The sequence below is a fragment of the Rhinatrema bivittatum genome, chromosome 2 (genome assembly GCF_901001135.1).
Source record: "Rhinatrema bivittatum chromosome 2, aRhiBiv1.1, whole genome shotgun sequence".
Lineage (NCBI taxonomy): Eukaryota > Metazoa > Chordata > Amphibia > Gymnophiona > Rhinatrematidae > Rhinatrema > Rhinatrema bivittatum.
Window position 1 is genome coordinate 227,448,099 of NC_042616.1, and position 15,939 is coordinate 227,464,037.

The 15,939-nt window shown below is 40.4% G+C and overlaps 1 protein-coding gene across 10 annotated transcripts in view; it reads right to left on the bottom strand.

The window, feature by feature from the left end:
* The window catches only part of TBC1D5 (TBC1 domain family member 5), a 1,653,915-nt gene that overhangs the window by 856,713 nt on the left and 781,263 nt on the right, over window positions 1-15,939 (bottom strand). For all 10 annotated transcript variants that reach the window (XM_029589267.1, XM_029589269.1, XM_029589266.1 and 7 more), the window contains one exon: window positions 5,220-5,286. In XM_029589267.1, the coding sequence (XP_029445127.1) occupies window positions 5,220-5,286 (67 nt within the window). The remainder of the gene's footprint in view (window positions 1-5,219; window positions 5,287-15,939) is intronic.

Genomic DNA, 15,939 nt, shown 5'->3' on the forward strand with positions numbered 1-15,939 from the left:
GCCATCGGATTTTAACATGGACCCGCGCGCACTCCTTTTAAAATTGACCCCTGAGAGCTTTAATTTATCTGCTGGCTACCAACATCTACTGTACAGGAAGAAGAACTTTGTAGCCTTGCGTTTGGGATTTCCTTTGTGTTATTAGGGCTGATTGCAGCAGCCTCATGTGTGCTCTTGCCCAGGGGACCATGACTAAGATGGATGCCATTGATTCAAGAAACTATAGATATATCCATGCTGAGGGTGCTTGCTCCCTTTAAATTGCTCCATTTGAGTCTTTACCTTCAAGATTCTCTTTTGAGTTATGGATACCAAACCTTCCCTGGTAATGAACAAGACTCCCAAATGCCCTCACTCTTGGGCAGGCTGTAAATGACTCTTTCCAAAATTGATTATCCATCCCAATCTTTAAAGAAAGGATATTACAAAATCTGTGCAAATAACTCTCTCTCTAAATCATCCAATCGTACAGATATTGATAAGCCATGACTCCTTTTCAACTTAAATAGGCTGTGGCCACTACTATTACCTTTGTAAAGGTTCTCGGGGCTGTTGCTAAACCGAAAGGTAGTGCCTTGATAGCAGTGCCACCCTAGAATACAAAAGCAAAGATATTTCTGGCAGCTTTCTCTCATCAGAATGTGGAAGTAGGCTTCTTTCAAATCCAGAGACATTAGGTATTTTTCCTTCCTTACTGAGAATATTACTGAATGTAAAGTTCCATATGGAAATGAGGTATCTTTAAACTTTGGTTCACACATTTTAAATTTAAAATTGGCTGGAAAGTACCATCCTGTTTGGGGATAATGAAATGAACTGAACAACATCCAGTTCCCTGCTCCTTGATCAGTACTGGATATATGGTCATTAATATTACTAAGTTGTTTAAAATTTACTGAATTGCTACCAGCTTGTCTGGTGACTAAGTAGATAATATCATAAAACATTCTTTTATTAGGCTATTTAATTCTGAATAATATCTAGAACCCATGAGTCCATAGTGATATGGATCCACACTTTGAAGAATCCCTGTATTCTGTTCCCTATAGGAGTTATCAAAGAGTGAATCCTTTGGGCTTCATTGTGTTGAAAGTCTTGCTGAGTCTGAACGTGATCTTCTTGCTCCCCAAGCCTCACGAAGCTTGCGTCTGTAATCTTCTAACAGGTTAATACTTTCTGACATTAGAAAATTGATTTTGCCCTCGCGAAGAGTGATAATTTGATCTTAATCAATCCTCTGGTAGTATTTGGGGTTTCAAATCATTTGGATTTCTGAACAGTTTATTAACTCTTCTCCAAACAGATATGTTCCCCTGAAAGGTAATCTACCTAGGCAAAATTTGAACCAGGTATTTGCTGTCCAATTATGAAGCCAAAGAAGTCTTCTAGCTCCCACCGAAAATGCTACTGATCTAGCAGTAACTCTAATGAGATTATATTAAAAATTAGATAAATATGTTGTTGCAGACTCCAATTTTGACATATCTTCATCCTCTGATAGCTACTGAATCTAGCACAACAGGGCTCTTGTGAAAAAGCTGGCAGAAATTGCTGCCAGTAATGAAATGGAATTTGCAGGAATTGTAGTCTTTCTAGTATTGCCTGCCACTATTGCATCAACCTTTGCTTGTAGAAACAAACGCTCTTGAGACTCCATAGGCAAAGGGTATATTTATTAAAGTTTCTCATATGTCTAAAACCAGCCTCTGCCATTTACCACTCTGAGACAACCATAGCCTATTTCCGAGTGTAATGGGAAAGTAGGGGCTACTTTATAGGTACCCTTAAAATTGAGTCCCACGGTGGAGTTTTCTCTACCATACTTTCTGAAGGTCTTAAGGCAGAAGTGGCCTGAGATATCAGCCCTGATATCTTGTTCTTGTAAAATAATCTGATGAATTTGTCTTCTTCTTCAGAAAATAATTCCCCCTCTTCAAGGAATCCATGGCTACTCTCAGCATACGCTTCTGTTCTTGTACAAGGAGCAGTTACTGAAGTTACAGCAATTAAATCTGAATCATCTACATTCTTTCTCCTGAGTAGGGGAGGAGCATTTCTATAAGTCAGTCACCAGTGTTACCCCTTGCTTGCAGTGCTTGAAAGGCCTGGTGCAGAAAATTTAAAATTTTCTGCTCCTTCCTGTGAGTAGCTCGGCTCTAAACTTCCCTCTGGCAACAACCTTGGGGGAGCCTGGGTAGTGCAACATTTACCTTCAATGCACCAGAATTAAATTGTGAAGATTTCATAATGTCCGCTACATCCTTTTCAACAGACAGATTGCTTCTCTTGCTTCGTTTGAAGCAAAAATTGGCCCATCTGTGTTCTTCTGAGGAGGATCCAATTTGCTCAAATCTCTTTTGGGGGGGGAGGGTTAGAAAATTTGATCGATTCCATAACGCTGTGGCAGGCACAGTACACAGAGACATTAGCTGCTGATGACCGCTTGTTATTTGAAGGTGAAGCAGCAGCGAATTTTCTCAGTCATGGCCTAATGGATCTCAGGGAAGAAATAAAAGCGAGGAGTTCCAAAAATTATGCCCCGATGAAATAGCTTTAGAGGAGTTCGGAACAACTTACCCAAACCAGGCAAAGCAAAGGTAAGCCCTTTTATTATCTTTTTTTTTTTTTTTTTTTTAATAGGAGTGCTTACTCAAACATCCCCTAAAATTTCCCTGAAAGCTGACAGCTTGCTCTTTCAATTTGACTCACCTCACTGCAGGAGAATATTCCACAGAATCTTGGCTACAATTTAAGGGTAGCCCTCTTAGACAGGAGAGAAGTTATACTCATTCAAATCTCTCCTTGATGGATAAAAATTAAAAAAATTCAGCGTGTGCCTGTCCAACAACCGTCCTTCCATTAGCTGGTAGCAGAGAACATTGGCTATACAGAGTCCTATGGGTAACACAAACACAAATGATGTCACAACTCTGCCTCCGCTGGATGAGAGGACAAAACCCATAGCTTCTTGAATGGTAGAGGAGGATAAGGAAAAGCAAATTAGGAGTGTAGATCATTACTTTTTGGATGCATTTGCAAACTATGCATCTTTATAGAGGCGCTGTTCAAGAATACTCCACTTTCTCTAGTGATAACTGTTTGAAGCAGCAATTTTTTAAAATGTTTCAAACTTGGTAAGAAACACTAGGGAGGACAATATTCAGCTGCTGAGTGGCTCAGCTAATTAGCTGGATAAACTTATCCGGCGGCGCGAATGTACCCAGCTTTCTTAAAGTTAGCCGGGTATTTTTATCTGGCTAACTTTAGAACAGGTCAAGCACAACCAGAGTTAGCCACATAAATTAACCAATTAACTCTGAATATTGGAGTGAGCAAGTTAACTTTATGCCGCTAACTCTGCTCATCCCCAAAATGCCCCCAACTTATGTTGCTAAATTCTAGCTGGATAAGTCATTCCCTGGCTAGAATTTAGCTGGATAAATCTTTAAATATGCCGGTTTAGCCATTTAAATGGATGACTTTTCAGCAGTGGCAAACCTAAAGTATTCGGCACCCCCCCCCCCCCTATCCTCCCATATATAATTTGAAAATTTCCTAAACATTGATAAAATATTTTTAAAAAGCAGACATCAAATAACACCCAATAATTAAAACTAATAAGGATTTTAAAAATCTCCCATTCTTCACATTTGTCATCCTAAGATTGTCTCAAACAGGGGGCATGCGTGTGCACACACACACACACACACACAATATGCTCCCTCTCTCACACTCACTTCTTCTGTGTCTCTCTTACACACATGCCTCCTCTCTCATACACATACTTCCTCTGTCTCTCTCTTTCTCACACACACTAATACATACACACACACTTGTTTCTTCTGTGTCTCTCTCACACACTCACACAGACAAAAACTGAACTGGAAACCACAACAAGCCACATTCTATATGCAGTGCAACAATGGAAAAGCAGATCATCACTATTCCTCAAAACAATACAATCAAGAAATATAAATCAATCAGAAGAGTAAAACCATTCTAAAAATATACATATGAAAATAGCTGATGAATAGAACTACCAAATACTAATAAAATATTTCAAAACAGCAGACACATCAAATCCAATAATTTAAACTAACAAGGATAAAAAAAATGTCTCCCACTTTCCATACCTGGGAACTTTAGATTTCTAGTCATCCTGAGATTGCTGTGGATTGGAGGAGAGTGCACAAACTTTAACCCCTCACACACACACAAAAACAGACACAGGAACTCTCTCTCACAGATACCCATACAGGCACAAACAGATACAGACACACACAGGCACCCTCTCATACACACACATACACAGGCACCCTCTTATACACAGGTATTCACTCTCAAAGGGCCAGACTCTCGCTTTCTCATACACATTTTGAACCTCTTTTTTGGCTGCTGGCTGAACCGCAGTGTCTCCTTATCTGCCATTGTCTCTGATGAAATGCCGACGGAACTGCAGGGTCTCTTCATCTGCCTCTGGCTTGGAGAAAATGCAGGCGGCTCCACAGGGCCTCTTCATCTGCAGCCGAATCTGAGGAAACATCGGCCGCACAGCAGGACCTCTTCTTCTGCCGGAGGACCACACTTTTGCTGGTGGGGAGTGGGAACCCCGCCAGCATATTACTTCACACCGCCACAGGACCTTCTAGCTGGCAGTACTGGCATTCCTCCCCCTGCTGTCTCCTGAGCTGGAATGCCCCCCCTTAGATAACTGAAAAGCAGTGGTCTACTATCTATATGGCTTTTGAATATCGACCTCTAGGAAAAGAACAACCATGGAAACATTGTAGCCTCCATATTATCTGTATTGCATTACAGCTTCCCATTTAAATTTTCTTTCCTCTAGATCTTATGTAAAAAAAAAAAAAAAAGTATCAAGTTTCAGTAATTGCACTCATACTCTTTTTTGTTCCATGAGAAAACTGTTCTCTCCACTGCCTGGACTAAGGAATTTTACACAGTTCTACACCGTGGAGAGAATTTTCATAGGGGTTACGTGCATAAAAGTATTCAATGAAATTTCACTGGAATTACGCATGTAAAGGTAGCAATTTTCAAAAGTCCACATACACCTGTAAATCCTTTTGAAAATTACCTACATTGTTTTTAACTGTGATTTTTTAGCACAATACTTTCTTTCTCACTTACAGATGCAGATCCATTAAAAAGTGTACAATAAATAAAAAATGTGTCTAACACCGCAATGGACATGCACCTACCTGTAGGAGATAAACTTTCCTTCAGAATCTAGAGCAGGATTGGTTGTTCTCTCTTCAATGGATTCACCTAGTGAACATAAAAATAATCTCTCTCAGATATTTTAAGAATACCAATACTGGGAACTGGCCCTGACTTTGTGGAAGAAATATTGCATTTGCTGATAGTCATATTTGTCTCCACTATTAATTTTTGCTAGCAGATGTAGAAGCAAATAAGACTTTGGGCCTTAGTAAAAATATTTGTTTCGTTTTCAGGAAAAGAAATTGTGAAATAAAACCCTTTGATGACAAAGACCATCAATTTTCAACTTCTCATCTCACTTAAGGTTGTAATTCAAGAGTTAGATTCACTCTAGGACTTAGAAAATGTATGGCCAAAAGTTAATTGACAAGGTTAGCAAATAAAAGTGATTGTAACCTATTTTTAAAAAAAGAAACTCAGAAAAGTCATATAACTTATTTATGTGCTATTTAAGACCAACTCCTGTTTGGCATACTGTAATACATTACCACCTTTGATGTAAAATGCATGAATCATTGTCCCTTTTCTAATATACAGAGTTTGCTCACCTGGCATCATTAAAATGTATCATTAGAAAGAAAAACTCCAATAGGCATATCCCCACAATGATGTCTCCACAAAGGAAGGGTAAAAAGCCAACCATTTGCTCATATTTTACAAACCACACTATCATATTTAAATATATTTAAAAACACTTATGTGCCCAATGGCATAGAACTCAATGGGAGCAAAAAGATAAGAACAATTGACATCATTCATTTTATAACAGATTTATTATTCCACAGCTTTTCCATACAGGAAGTAATTTTTTAACAGTTTGCATACATTTTAAATTAAACATATGCATAAGTTACACCAACTGAAAATTATCCCATCAAAACTAAGTACACACATTTACATGTGTGCACAGATTTTTCCAGAAAAACTCATATGCATAAAAAAGTGAGATTCCTTCCATAAAACTGAGGCAAAAAGCTACCCTGTAGGCACTATTTAGTTTCTTTCAGATGAATGAATTATTCTGGAGAGCTTCAGGTTTGTTAATTGTTCTACAGGATATAAATTAAGCAGCAACAGGTTAATTATGTGGTTTCTTCCACAGCCCCTTTATCAGGGGAGCCTGGGGACACTAAAAACATATGCCTGAGGCAGTACAAATTGAGCCTCAGGCAAGTTTCTGCCCACAGGCACACTAAGGATGTTCTCCTGAATTGTGTGTGTGTATGTGTGACCTTGAGGCTACATCCCCTCAAATAACTAAATCTTTGTCTAATCTGAAATCCTGCCTGTGACTAGGATGTATACCTATGTGGGTTTAGGCCCTTTTGAGGTCAAGAGAACAAAAATAGTCTCCTTGATTCAGGAGAGAAAGTATAGTACCTAGGAAAATTACCTTTAATTTTTCATTCATCAAGAAAGTGTTCAACCTGCCAAGTGACAAGGGCCAGCAAGAGAGGAGATTTCTAACCTAATGTAAAGAGGGATTAAATGATCTGTCAGGTGGCTAATATGGAAGGATTTCTATAAGGTGTAATTTGTTATTGTCCTTTACTCACTGAAGGACCCAAGTGTCTGAGGATACAAGGGGCCAACTTGTTTACAAAAAACCTCAGCCACCCCCTAGAGGAAAACTTCTGACATGTGACTGGTAATCTTCTTTAGACTTAGTTAAAAGCTCCACCTCAATTTTGAGTAGCTAGCATTATGGAATTTAGAGCTAGAAGCGTTGCTTACTTGTAACAGGTATTCTCAGAGGACAGGAGGATATCAGTCCTCACACATGGATGACATCATCCAATACAGCCCAGCATGGAAAACGTATGTCAAATTTTCTAGAACTTTGTCCGAGCCTCACTGAACATGCCCATGTATGCATTATGCCATGCGGAGCCAGTTTAGTCTAATAAAATAACTTAAATTGAACACATTAAACAACAACCATGAAGTGAAGACCCAACTTCACAGGGAGACAGGTGGGTCTCATGAGGTCTGACATCCTGCTGTCCTCGGAGAACACCTCTGCTTTATCCAAGGACAAGCAACAAGCAAGTCCTCACAATTCTCAAAATTCAACAGAAAACTCAACTTCTGTAGAAGCTGAATTGACTTTTGTAGGGATACTAATATGCCTTCTTGGGAGATGACCTTGACTAGCCAATTGTCCAGATATGGAAAGATGGATTCTCTGATGCCCATAAATGTGCTGCTAGTACAGCCAGGCATTTAATGAACACTCTCAGAGTTGAGTGCTTTGTATTGATAATGGGAAGATTACACCTTGAAGAGAAGATAATGCCAGTGGGCATATGCATCTTTCAGATGGAACACAAATATCCATTCTTCCTTCTGGATGAAGGGAAGAATCATACTGAGAGGATTCATTTTGAATTTTTCCTATGACTAGATGCTTGTTCTGCTTTCTCAGATCCAGAACGGGTCTCAGTTCCCCAGATCTTTTGGTGATGAGGAAGTATCAGGAGTAGAATCCCTATCCATGTTGGAGCATAGGGAAATGCTCTTTAGCTTGCTGAATAAGCGACTGACTTTCAGATTGAGCTGTATTCAAGTGAGATAGATCCAGATGGAGGGCCCAAACAATGAGGAAGTGATGGTAGCCAAGAGAAATTAAAATGGTAATCAGATTCCATGGTCTTGAGAACCAAGGCTATCTTGTGCCACTCCTTCAGGAAGGCCTGGGAATCTCACCACTAATGGAGAGGGCAGCTGGTGAACATGCAGAGTGATCAAAAACTCAGTACCTTCTTTCTCTTTAGCCAAAGAGGTAAAGAACTTTTTCACCGGCTCTGCTATTTGGTTGAGTGACTGAAGTAAGCTGAAGTGGATAGTGGAACATCTTTCTCTAAAATCAGAATAGGCTCTTGCTTTGGAAGCCTATTTCAGGTAAGAGATACCAGAGAACAATAGGATCCGGTGTCTTCTAAGCTTAAGCCTTCCTCCAACAATCTTCTGGGTGTAAAGGCTCTGGTGATTGGAAAGGGTAGGGGTATTACATCTCCCTCTGCTCCTAACCTTGGACATCCTGCATATAGCAGCATCAGTAATTCTACATAATGTGGTTGAAGCTGGAAGCCTCCACAGTTTGGGGTATGAGGTACTGTTTGTGCTGTAGACTGGTGAGTCAATGTCATTGAAGCTTTCGGCTTTGGCACTGCCAATGACTTGTGCTTTAGTGCTGAATACTTCGATGTTGTCGAGATTGCATGCTTAGACGGCATTGACTTGCCATGTTTCGAGTGCATCGATATTTACCGTGCCAAGTGTGTGTGTCAATGACGCAACAGCATGTATGTTGATGGCACCGTAGTTCCATGCATTGATAGGGAATGGATGCTATGCACAGACAATACCAAAGTGCCATGTGGTAATGTGCGTGAGACGGTGGTGCAAATGCAGCATGCACCGACAAATTATGCGTCAAAGTGGAAGACTGGGGCACAACACATGAGTGGTCAAGGCTTTTCCTCAGTGATTTTATTTATAGTGCTTCAATTCTCAGCATTCACAACAGTATTCTCAAGCACCAGAACATTAAACAACCCCATTCACCAAGGGTTGTCTCCCCTCTCTATTCACAATTAGGGACAGTTATGTTTAAGTAGTTGCCTTCTACTAGAATTCCTGGGCTTTTCTCTGCTCTCCTCTGAGCCTCAATTATATATCTGCTTAGGGAGCACCTGGTATCCATCATGCTCTGTCTTAGGATAGACTGGGCTGGAGGCTGGGCTGGAACCGGTCCTCTTACATTATTCTGGGTGTTTCTCAGGCATATTACTTCATATACCATACCCTACAGCTCAATCTTTTTCAACTGAGTGGACACCTCTATTAGGGCTTTGTCTCGCAGTAGGAACCTGCTACACTTGCTCTTGGATTCTGCCCAAACTTGGAACTTCTTTTTCTGACCTCTGTTAGTATTGGGTTACGAGGTTCTAGCCTAAGGAATGCCTCACTCTTTAACCTTCGAGGTATTTCCTTTAACTGGGGTTCTTTTCCTTTTTCTCATGGTGCCTTTTCTCCCACCCTTTTGGAGTCTCATTTAAGGATTCCCTACAGAACCCCAGTTTCTCTTTTACCAAATACAAAATTCCTTCTAGGTTCTCTGGACCATCTGCCTTGGTTATTCGCAGAGTCTCATTCACTGATCTATTTCATTAGTCCCAGCTTGCAGCTTGTCCTCTCCAAGCAAAATCTCTGCGACATCTATTCTCTCTTGAACCTTTATCGTTCCTTCTCCAATGATTCTTATTCCTTTTTCTCTCATCTTTGGCCTTCACCGCCGCTGCCTCTTTCTGGTGGGTAGTGGTCAAATGCTTCTAAATACAACCTGACTCCTATTCAACCAGCTGGTCATCCTGGCTCAAGGTAGCTACTTCTGTTTCAGAGCTCTGCTCATTTTCTTGCTCTGTTTTTAGGTTAGCTTTACCATGAAGCAAATCCTTTTCCACTGACTTGCTTTTAGCATCCTTTGCCGGCTCTGGCATACCAAGCCCAATTCTGGTCTCTTGTTATGTCCTTGCTTTTAAAAGGCTCTTCTTGTCTTTTCAGGACCCATTGCAAGCTTCTTGGCCCAAAAGCCACAGTCACTGTGGGAACATTCAGTGGGCCTCCACATTCTATTTGCTCTCTGCTGGGTCTATTCCTGCACTTATGAGTGCACTTTTACCATCTGCTCCAGCAGTGTAACCATTATCATTACTAGTGCTTTGCCAGGCTTCACAGTATTGCCATCCTCATGTCACTCACTGGAACAATCCTGGTTAGCCTCGGATATTACTGGCTCCTCTGGTGCTTCATCCAACCTCCCTGTAGCACTATAGTCCCCCCCCCCCCCCCCCCCCCCCGCCCGCTGGGATGATTCTCCATGGAGTATCTTCTCTCTCCATAATACAGACAAGTCTGTAGGTCCAAGCCCCATGGGCATTCTTTTTTGTTTCTCACTATTAGGGATGGGGAAATGAAACATGCTCAGCCACTGCTGTCCTCTCTCTCCAAACTCTGCTGCCAATATGTCACAACTGAGTGATCTCCACAGAGCCTGCAGGGCTTGTGGGATTCTCCAGATTGGAGTTGGCCCCTTCAGTTTCTCTACCTGGGTCAGCCTCTCTGGCTTCATTATTTCTTCAGTCCTCTTCACTTTCTCAATGGTTTTCAGCTGCATCTGGAACTGCATGACTTGCTGTTCTTGCAGCAGCCCTTGCTGCAGCACCTTCTGGATCTGCATTGGTATTTGTAACCTTTGTTGGCCTTCTCTCAGGGTCTGGTTCAACCTTTGCATCTGCTGCTGATCAGCTTGCTGCTGGGCCTTAAACATTTATTCCAGCTGCTGCTGCAGTTGCCTCTCTACAAAGGCTTGACAACAAATTTCTATATCTTTAAAAATATTTGAAACCCCCCCATAGGCTGATCAAAATCCCCTAAAACAAACAAATGCAGAGGTTTTAAGTTTATCTCAGCAATGCTCTGTTTAAAGACCATCCAAAAAGAAATCACTAGAATCCTGAGTAGCATGGTACACCAAAAAAACCCCCCAAATTATAAATCCTAGACCCTTTAAGAAACAGCCCTTCTGAGCTTTGAACATTTCCTGATAAAACCTCTCAAAATTGTAAACACTTTTTTTTTTTTTACATATTACAGCCAGTCTCCCCCACTTGTCTAAAACAGGAAAATACCTGAAGCTATAGGACAAACTTCATGCAAGGTAACAGAGTCAGCCACTTTAACCTATGTTTCAGTGAAACAAACACATCTAAATCTTGTTCGAAACTAAGTTCCTTTTTGGTCTGACAATTAGCCCTAATGGATCTAGAATTTATATTCCATTTCAAGCCCACAGGAACCTTAGGAAAAGAAAGTTTAATTTTACAGCGTATAACCTGTTCCAAATAAGAGATCTTTGGTAGAGGCCGAAAAAACATAACCCGAAAAACACTAGCATAATGACATGAACCCCATACAATCTGAACAGAAAAATATTCTGACTCTGCAAAACACAAGGTCCAATATGAAAATATAAAACACAATACAAATAAACAACAACCCATCCTCATATTTGACAAGTTAATACAAAAATGATGCCATCCACTTGACCATGCTAAGGTCCATGCAAAGGGACACATAAAATACAAGTAAAATCAATTAATAAACATGGTTTCAAGCAAAATTCATCAACTATCAAAGACCCTTTATCTTCAATCGCACTTACTTACACACTTAAATGGGCACAAAGGGGAAAGTCTCTTTGACATGCTACCTCTGCTGTTCAGCTTCTCTTCACATCCCTGCTACTGAGCTCATCAAGTAGGCAATATATGAATAAGAGGTAGGAAGACAGCAAAAGCAATGTGCTACTGATTTCAATTCTCTAAACAGACAATAGGAGATGATAGTTGTGAGCTTGTTGGGCATCTTAAAGAAAGCAGGAGGTAAAAATCATGTTTTTCTGCCACATGGGAAGAAAGTGGCTGGATGTGTTTGTTTTTGTTTATTTAATAAAGTAGTGTGCCTGTCCCATAAGTCCATTTGAATAGATTCAGGTAAATTGTCAAAGGAGTAATACATGTAAATGTAACATACTATCATAGCAATTTTCAAAAGCCATTTTTAATGTTTTGGCTAGTCGTAGGGTTATCCCGAGCGCCAGTGAGGCGAAGACGCCCCTATGCCGTGCCTCTGCAGGACCCCCTTAGTTGCGCACATGGCACACCATCATTTATATACCCTGGGTGGGAATTGGAGGACTGGGCGTGCACTAATGACATACGTGCTGGGTATATAAGCCCCAGCTGCGCTCCCTAGCATTGCCTCAGCAACAGGTTCTCCTGTCTCCTGCAGTATGTGTTGCTGTGCGTTCCTCATCCTGCATCTTTGCCTGCCCAGCCTCTTCAATCTATCCTCCGTGCTTTCATTCTGTCTGTGCCTGACTTTTTGGATTTGACCTCTGCTTGGACATGGACTCCCCTCTTGCCTGCTACCTGCCTCTGACTATTGCTACAGAAACCAGACTACACTTGCTCATGCCTGCCCGGGCCCTTGGCCTATATCTGGTGTCTGATTGCGCCTGCCCAGACCTCGGCTTGGTCCCAGAATCTCACAAACTTCCTGCCTTATGGTTCTCAGAATCTCTCATACTTCCTACCCTGTGTGCCCAAGTCCTGCCAGCCCCCGGAGTTGGATCAACCCAGGGGAAGGGGGCTGGTGTAGGTGAAGCTCCAGGCTAGTCCCAGTCCAGGGTGTGTTTGCCAGCTGTCGGTATGGGCCTCATAGGTTCGCCTACTAGGCTGTGTCAACCACACCGCAGCACAAGGTTCCACTATCTAGAAACTTTGACATAAATTTTCTGTATCGGGCTCCATTAGGTGATGTCACCCATGTGTGAAGACTACCATCCTGTTAGTCCTCAGAGAAAACCTATTGCCAATTAAATGACATATATTGTGGCAATTTTAAAAAGCCCATTTACATGGGTAAAATGTGCTCACACATGTAAAAACCCAGTTTTAAGCATGTAAACTATTTTCAAAATCAGGCCCATGGAATTCAAGGTAACAAAAAAGCTGTATGTGATATCTTTTTATTGAACTAACATAATACATTTGGGTCGCAAATAAGTTGAAAGTGATATCTGGACATTATTTTTTAAATAGTGGTTCTCCAAGTGTTTCTTATGCCATATAAGAGTATGTGTGTACTATCTGTGTGTAGACACGGGTATGGATATAAGTAAAGATGAGGCTCTGTACACATGTATGACCCTAAACTTGTACACATATATGGTTGACGAATGGAGGGGGAACTAAAACTACTTGGAGGTAATAAGTCACAAGACCTAGAAAAGAGAGGAAGGGAAAGAAAACAAGTAGGAGAAGAATTTAGTAGTAGAAAAAATGGAAAAGGATCTTAAGGAAGAACAGAAAGCGAGGAGCGAGCATTATTTTATGTTACTACAAGAAATAACTTCTTTAATAATTTCACTATATGTTACATCTGAGCTTGAACAATGCTCATTGGTCTCTAGTTCTAAATGACTTGTCAATGAAAGCCAACTTTGAAAACTCAAAATTGAAATATAAAAATCTGAGTTTGGCCATCACAAATACTGACACAGTCCAAACCGAGCAATCAACATATTGGCAAGACTGCATCAGAATTGCTATTATTATCTCAACTAATAATTAGTTCATCATAGAAAACATCTTCACTTTATGTCCTAAAGGAAATAACTTCATATTTACATAATGCATGTCAACTTAATTACTACTGTAGGAAATACTTGTATTAAATATAGATAAATCATTAAGTAATGAAGGCTAAAATAACACATTGTTATGAAAGTTATATTTATAAGGTGGTCTTGGAAGCAAAAGAGCCAACACTACTCAGCAAAATATCCCATCTATAAAACCAAATTAGTTCTTTTTTCTCAGACCAACAGCAAGGAGAATTTAACAGACAATCTATTTATAAGATTGCACAGCCAGATAGTGTGACTTCTCAATGCCATAATTTTAAGTATATCTGAAGCTTAATAATATAATGACTTATTCAATTTTAATTTATACATTCACATTCCTTTGAACAATATGAGATGCCACTAGAGATCATAACAGTGGCCTTGCTTAAGTCAAGTAATAATTATAGAGCTTTCACTTTAAAGATGAGATTATTTTTAATTACTGAGTAGAGCACTTGAGGTACTATACTTATATAATTACACAACTCATTAACTGGTTATTGAAAGCTGAAATGCAATTTTAATGACGACTACCTATTTTTCTTAACACACTTTACAGTTGACATCAGTAAAAGAACAACGGTTTCCTCCAAATTCAAGGCAGGTGCACTGGAGCCTTCAGGTATAAGTAGAACAATTGAATTGGGCTGCTTTCAAAAGCTATTTTATTTTTCAAATGTATATGTCAAACAATAAACTGCCATTAAACACACAGTAAAGCTACAGATGCATCTGGAGTCTGGTGGCATCCTGTTACACCACAGAACAAGAGGTTTCTGTGTGACCAGAATCCTACCAGATGTACACAGTTTTATAACAGTCCTCCTAACTTTTTTGACTTTCATTTAAAATGAAGCACCACAAATGGTATATACATAAGAAATAATAAAACTGATTTGTCTGGGGCTAGCCTGGTTTGTTTGGGGCTCAGTGACAGTGCTGTATGCTGTCATGTGGAAGATCCAAATTTGATTCCTGAGCCAACTTCTGCTCCCTAGGCTGACCGGGGCTTGGAATAATGCAAAGACAGCACTCACAGGCGCTAGGGGAAGGGTGCCTCGGCCACTACGTAATGGTAACATCCAGGTTCCAGAGGCAGCCACGGTTTATGGACCCTGGCCCAGGACCATTATGTCAAGACCGGGTGAGGCTCTAAAACAGGGGGAAGCCCCAGAGAAATGTAAATTTAGGCCCATGGTCTGCAGCCATAGAGGCCAGTTCCAAATAAGATGGAAATCCAAAGGAGCAGGAAGAAACTACTGGTCAAAAAAAAAAAAAGGTTCATTTTATTCAGAGGATGCTGCAACGTACTTTTGTTAAGTGTTTGCTGTAATCATATGTTAAAATATTTTAGTACATTCACTTAGTATAATGTTTGACAACTATCTACAGATAGAAACTTAAATGATGCCATGCGTGACAGAAATACTGAGATGGAAATCAAGAATAATTGTTAAAAGAAGCCAAACCAGGGAAACAAAAATAAAATTAATGTCCAACAAACTTAGAAAATCTGATGCTTCAGTTCCCCAGCTGGTAACTATATCAAAGGTAATATCTGTGCAAATTCTTCTACATTCATATCCATTATTCATTTGATCATCAGGCAGAGTTTTAACATGATGATTTAACTGGGACTGCCCATATATGATGTTTCTGAGATTAGAAGAAATCAAATGTGGGGTATGAATCACCAAGCACTTCATATGAAGCAACAAACATCAATGTATATGAAAGTATTAAGAACTGATGTACAGCAACACCATACACAGAAAGCAATATATTATCTGCACTCGAGAAGGGTCAATTTAGGCCAGTAGCAGCAGAACTCACTGCCATGCAGATCATCAGTGTTCAATTCTCAAGCATGACATCTATTTCTCAGGACTGCAAAGATCAAGAAGCGGTGAAGGCAGCAGTCTCAACACTAGATGGTCCCCGTCACTGACCACTTACAGACCCAGGGGCCGATGCAATAAATTTGGGTAGGAAGCGGGCACTGAACAGTCAGTGCAAATTTTAATGCGCCGCAGGTGCCCCCATGCCATCTGCCGGTTAGGGAAAAAAAATGCCGCCGAGTTTAACGGTGTCGGTTTTCCTAACTCGGCCGTCTGCTGGTTAGGAAAACCAACGCCGGGGGTTCAGGAAATGGATGCTTGTCAGTTGAGCGTCCGTTTCCTGCACCCGACTTTCAAGCGTTTTTTTTTTAAAACTTGTTTCTTTTTAACAAAATTTCTTTAAGCATTTAAAACAAGTACAGAAAAGCATTTTTTTCTGCTTTTCTGTACGTGTTTTAAATGCGCTCAGCTATTACCGCCTGCTCCAGGCAGATATTAATTGCTGAGCGCTAAATGTGCATCCTAGACGCACATTTTTTTTTTTTGCATCTGGAGTGAATGCTAATAGCCTTAGTCACGTGCATTTGCATGAGATTAGCGCTATTA